The sequence below is a fragment of the Cupressus sempervirens genome, chromosome 1 (genome assembly GCF_028749045.1).
Source record: "Cupressus sempervirens isolate cs-2001-9-10 chromosome 1, ASM2874904v1, whole genome shotgun sequence".
Classification (NCBI taxonomy): Eukaryota; Viridiplantae; Streptophyta; class Pinopsida; order Cupressales; family Cupressaceae; genus Cupressus; species Cupressus sempervirens.
In genome coordinates, this window is record NC_143118.1 from 113,360,084 (window position 1) to 113,366,057 (window position 5,974).

General features: G+C 41.6%; 1 protein-coding gene across 1 annotated transcript; it reads left to right on the forward strand.

Annotated features, from left to right (window-relative positions):
- Window positions 1-957: 957 nt before the first annotated feature.
- LOC149576475 (uncharacterized) lies at window positions 958-5,592 on the forward strand. Its single transcript, XM_089794451.1, has 8 exons — window positions 958-1,191; window positions 2,472-3,145; window positions 3,248-3,325; window positions 3,833-4,130; window positions 4,383-4,452; window positions 4,553-4,789; window positions 4,887-4,944; window positions 5,046-5,592. The coding sequence occupies exons 1-8, from the start codon at window positions 958-960 to the stop codon at window positions 5,590-5,592; spliced, it is 2,196 nt and encodes a 731-aa protein (XP_089650577.1).
- The last annotated feature ends 382 nt before the right edge of the window (window positions 5,593-5,974 follow it).

Consider the following 5,974-nt stretch of genomic DNA (forward strand, 5'->3'; position numbering starts at 1 on the left):
AGAGAAGACTTGGTGATGGGGGAGTTGTTTTTGGGGATGCATGATAGTAGCAAGGGTACGAAGGATAACTTCCAGTCAAAGGAAGGAGAGTCCTCTTCAAATGGAAAACTCCAACTTCAAAAAATTAATGGGTGTCTACAGAAAGCCGAGGTTTGTCCTATTCTAGTAGTTCAACATGAATAGGTTTCGAAAGATGTTGAGTATTGGAATAAACATGCTCTTATATGTAAATTTTTGAGCCTTTGCCTTCCATTGCCAGTGTTGGATTCTTGGGCCCGTCAGGTGTGGAATCCAGAAGGAGATATGGAGATTCTGTTAGCAGCTAATAACTACTTTATGGTTATATTCTCCTGCATGTCGGACAGGAATAAGGTTTTTGAAGGCAACCCTTATTTCTTTAACCAAGTGCAGCTATTCATTAAGCCTTGGCACATGGGCTTTAATTCTACTGAGGAGATTCCCTCTCGAGTTTTGGTCTGGGTCCGCCTACCAAGACTTCCTTTGGAATTCTGGAGGGAGGATATTCTTCACTCAATTTCAATGCTTCTTGGAACACCTGTGGGATCTTCTACACAGATGCAAGATCGTAAGGTAATCTCTTTTGCTCATATTTGTGTTGAAGTTGATTTGAATAACCCATTGCCAGACTCTATGGAGATTTGTATGGGCTCTGTTTCCTAGATCCAACAATTGGATTATGAGACCCTCCCATTCAGATGCAAAATTTTCCATGAGTATGGTCACCTACTATGCCAGTGTCCTAGATATAAGAACCCCTCCGTGGATGCCCAGACCTCCCATAGGGAGGACAAAGGAAAGGCTAAAGCTTCTACTAGAACTGTTGATAGTGAGGGATTTACTCAGGTTAAACCTTGCAATAAGGGAAAAGGAAAGAAAAGAGCCTAGACAGAAAGGAGGATGGAAGACACCTTTAATAGGTTTGATGCTCTTGAAAACATGGACCAAGAGGCAAGTTTCCCAGTTGAGCTCTCCTCGGAAGCCATCATTCAGCTAGAGACTCATGAAGGAGATATGCAAAGAGAGGGTCAGCTTCTTGATACAGGGGACCTACAGGGCAAGCAATGGGATAATGATGGGTCTCCTCCTGTTCAGAATATGGGGGATCTTAGCAAAGCACAGGGTTCACAGGGACCAGCAGGGGTTCCCAATGAATCCCACAGGCCTAAAGGGGCATTTGATTCTATTAAGAGTAATAAGGCTTCTCTCACTTTAGGCATTCAATAGAAGGCTTTCAAAAAGGGGTCTTTAGATAAACCAATAAAAAGTGGTAGGAAGACTGATCAAGAGAAAGTGAAGCTAATGGGGGAAAATTTGGTGGAATCTGGGTCGGTACGCCCTATTGATTCTCATTTCTCTTAGCCTCATAAATGATTGTGCTATCATGGAATGTAAGGGGGTTGAATAGCATCCCTAGACAAAAGGTTGTTCGTAGAATAATTGAATCCCAGTCTCCTGATATGGTTTTTATTCAGAAAACTAAGATTTCTTTTGATGGTTTGGCTAAGTGTGCTGTGTATATTTGGCCCCGCGGCTCCTGGTAGGGGGTGGGGGCCCTAAAAAGTGCTAGAGGGGTGGCTTACTTTTGGGATCCTAGGAAAGTCTCCCCTTTATGGTGGTTCTCCAGTCGGTCATCCATTTCTTTGATAGCTACTAGTTTTGAGAATGGTGAACGGTGCTTCTTATCCAATATTTATGCTCCTATAGACTTTGCAAGTAAAGTCCAATTATGGGCCCATATTAGATTCATTTGGTCTTTGGAACCTCTTCTTCCATGGATTATGGCGAGGGACTTCAATGTTGTTATTAGCCTGGAGGAGTAAAGAGGTGGGCTAGCAAAGCTGGACCATTCTTCTAATCTGCTCAGAGATATGATTGGCTTATTATTCCTCATTGATGTGAAGCCTAATAATGGAGTCTTTACATGGAATAATTGGAGATATGGTGGTGAGGCAATCTTAGAGAGGCTTGATAGATTTTTGGTCTCTTGCTATTAGATGGACAACAGGTGGGTTACCAATTCTAAAATTCTTGATTGGAGGGGATCAGATCACTGGCCTATTAAACTTTCCATCATTTCATACAGGATTACCAAGAATCCCTCTTTCAAATTCCAGTTGATGTGGTTATGCGACTCATCTTTACCTAATCTAATGGTTGACTGGTTGTATGAGGGGAAGCTAGATCATGGCACAACAATGTATACTTTCAGCAAAAGGCTCCAACATGTGAAGTACAGGCTTAAGAGATGGAGTAAATAGTGTTTTGGCTATCTACAGGTTCAGAAGACTATGGCTCAAACCAAACTCGATAGCATTACCCAACAGATTCGGGACCATGGGTTGAGCTCTGAGATGAGTGAAGCTGAGACTCTAGCCCTTAAAGAGCTAGAAGAATGGGAGCTTTGGGAGGAAATTTTCTAGAAGCCAAAATCTCGAATTGATTGGCTTCAGGAAGGGGATAGGAACACTGCCTTCTTCCACAACTCAATTAAGGCACGATGGCAAGGGAATTCTCTTCCCTCTCTTGTATCATCAGATGGAACTCAGATTTATTCTCATGAAGCTATCTCTAGGGAAGCAGTCAAGTACTTATCTGATATCTTTTCTAGGGGGGAGCCTGCAAGTGGGCATGAGGAGCATGACATTTTGGCTTGCATTCCTCATCTTGTCTTTGCTGACATGAATGAAGCCCTACTAGCTCCTATCCTTCTTTCGAAACTGGAGAAAATTGTATTCAATATGAAGAAGGGTAAGGCCCCTGGTCTAGATGGGTTTCCAATTAAATTTTTCCAAGAATTCTGGGAGGTAATAAAGTATGATCTTCTAGATGTGGTCCAAGAATCACACAGGAATAAACAGATGTTGAAATCTTTGAACTCGACCTTCTTGGCCCTTATACCTAAGAAGCAAGGTGCTGATAGGTTGGATCAGTTCAGGCCGATAGCTTTGTGTAATGTGGTCTATAAGATCATCACCAAGCTGATTGCTGAGAGGCTCAAACCATTCCTTGATCCTTTAATCTCTGCAAAACAGGGTGGCTTTGTGGATGGAAGACAAATCTTGGATGGAGTTGTGATAGCAACGAAGGCTGTCCATTCTTTGGCCAATTCTAAGGAGAAAGCTATGTTTATAAAACTTGACATGGCCAAGGCTTATGATTGGGTGAGTTGGGAGTTCTTACAAAAAATCCTTTTGAACTTTGGGTTTGCAGTGGAATGGGTTCTTAGCTGCTTGTCCTCTTCCTCCTTCTCTGTTCTCATTAATGGAGAATCTTTAGAGCTGTTTGGTGCCTCTCGAGGACTTAGGCAAGGCGATCCTTTATCTCCCTATTTATTCATTATCATGGCTAAGGGGCTTGGTATATTTTTATTAGCTAAGGTTTGGTAGGGGTTTATCCAAGGGTGGAGTTGGAGCAATAGCCTTCTTTCGTATTCTCATCTTCAATTTGTGGATGACACTGGACTTCTAGGTAGGGCTAGCATTAGCGAGGAAGTTAACATCAGGAAACCCCTAGATATTTATTTGAAAGCCTCAGGTCAAAAAATTAATGATGATAAGTCTTCTATCTTTTTCTTTAACACTCCAAGGCTTATTCAGAATAGGATTGCTAGAATTCTTAGGTTCTAGATTGGATCGCTCCCCCTGATGTATCTTGGGGTCCCTCTATCATTGGGTGCTCAGCGGAAAGAGTATTGGTAGGGGATTTTGGATAAATTCAAAAGTAAGGTTAGTCATTGGACTTATAGATGGCTTTCTTCTACTGGGAGATTGGTTCTGCTTAAGATTGTGATGCAGTCTCTGCCCATTTACAGGTGTGGTGTCCTAATCCCTCCTTCTAGTTTTGTGAGAGAGTTTGATGCTTTATCTCAAAAATTCCTTTGGTTTGGAAATCTTCTTTCCTTGAAGTGGAGTTTAGTCAAGTGGGAGACTATGTGTAGGCCAAAGCATGCAGGTGGCCTCGGGCTTCGTTCAATGGATCTTGTTGTCACTGCGTTGGCTGCCAAATTATATTGGCATTGGTGTATTAGTCAAGATCAAGAGTGGGACAAGATTATCACTCATAAGTACCTTCCCAGTGCAGATTGCTCTAAGGTGCCACGGCTTCCCTTGGTAGGTAAACGCTCCTATATTTGGAATACTCTCAAGAGGGGAGCACAAATTGTTAAGGAGGGGCTCTTTTGGATTTGTAATAGAGGCTCAGATACTCAATTTTGGTAGGACTCTTGGGATGGACATCTTCCTATTCTTTCTAGTTTTCTCCAGCTTATTCCCCTCTCCCAAAGATTTTTGAATGTTGGGTGGATTAAGGTGGAGTAGTTTAAGATGGTTAAGCACCTGGCTCAGGTTGAGATAACTTGCTAGAAGGATCCTCGGGAGTGGCCAATGGGTGGATCTGTTGAGGAACAAGCTCTCCTCTCTTGGGTTCTAGAGGGTAGGTTGTGTAGCTCTCTAAAGGGGAGGGAAAAATTGGCTTGGAGTCCAAGTCCTAAAGGCAAATTTACAGTGGCTCAAGGCTATGCTATTCTTGACAGGAATCTTCATGGGTAGGCTGAAGTGCATTGGTGGAAGAAAGTTTGGAGCAGCTTTTTGTGGCCCAAGTGTAACTTTTTCCTATGGGTGTTGGCTCAGAAGAAATGTCTTACTTGGGAGAACCTTTGCAAACGAGGCTTTCAGGGCCCCTCGATTTTCTTTGTCTGCAGACATAATGAGGAGTGTGTCTCACACTTGTTTTTCCTCTGCCCCTTCTCAAGAGAGATATGGCACAAATGGTGGGAGGCTTGGGGTCATGGTTATGTTCATGCTAATTCTCTTATCAAATTTTGGGAGAGCTTGGGAAGACCTCCTGTGAAGACTTCTTTCTTACAGGTGGCCTAGTGGGTTGGTCTAGTATTCATTCTCTGGAATCTTTGGCTGGAAAGGAATCGTAGGATTTTTTGTGATGCCAAATCTAGAAAATCTCAATTGTGGAAGGTGATTCTTAATAGGATTCAGGAGATGTTATATGCAAAGTGTGATATGCAACAGACTGAGACATGGGAAGCAGCAGGTGTGTCAAGATGGGAGGTGGTCGTCTCCCCCGACTGGGTTCTTGAAGATCAATACAGATGGGTCTTCTTGGGGGAATCCAGGGCATCCCAGTATTGGGGCTATTGGTAGAAGCAATGCTGGAGATGCAGTGTTTCTCCTCTTTGTTTACAAGGGTATGCATTCTAATAACTTGATGGAGGCCCTTGCCATTAAGGTTGCTATTGAGCGAGGTTGCGCTTTAGGGTGGCAAAATTTCATATGTGAGTCTGATTCACAGATTGTGGTGGATATGTTGAATAACCAGAAGTTGGATAATGTTAGTTGGCAACTTGCTTCTTTAGCCAGACAAATTCTTTGTCTTTGTCAGTTGGTGGACTCTGTTTCCTTTCGTCATATTCCTCGTGAGTGGAACAGAGTGGCTGATTGTCTGGCTAACTGGGCCTCAAAGAATGTGGGTGAGTGGAATATTAATGGTAGAGATGAGTTACCCGTTGAGTACTATGAGATTATTGATCAGATGCTTCTGGAGGACATGAGTTTGTAGAGCTCCTTTGGGCCTTATGCCTTTGTTTTGTTCTTGATCTTTGATTGAATAAATTTTTACCCCTCTTTTTTCAAAAAAAAAGAAGTTCAGTCATAAAGGGAGATTTCCAAATTAAAGGGAGTTAATAGATTTAATTTGAGTAAAATAAGGAGTTAACTGATTTAATTTGAGTAGAAAAAGGAGATAACTGATTTAACTCATTTTTTATCAATAGTGAACTAAAAATTTCCCTTTTTGAATTGAAGAGAGATTTTGTTGAGATATTTAATTTAATAAAATGAGATATGCTCTCATAATTACTTTTTCTATTTAATTAAACAATATTTTAATTATTTAGAGACACTTTTCTTATTTAATTAAATAACTTCATTTAATTAATTAG

Excerpts from the sequence above, each read along its gene's own strand:
- LOC149576475 (XM_089794451.1), top strand. The coding sequence starts at position 958 with ATGGACCAAGAGGCAAGTTTCCCAGTTGAGCTCTCCTCGGAAGCCATC. Across the intron at positions 1,192-2,471 it reads AATCCCACAGGCCTAAAGGG|GAAGGGGATAGGAACACTGC; the intron begins GCATTTGATTCT and ends GATTGGCTTCAG. Across the intron at positions 3,146-3,247 it reads AATTCTAAGGAGAAAGCTAT|CTGCTTGTCCTCTTCCTCCT; the intron begins GTTTATAAAACT and ends ATGGGTTCTTAG.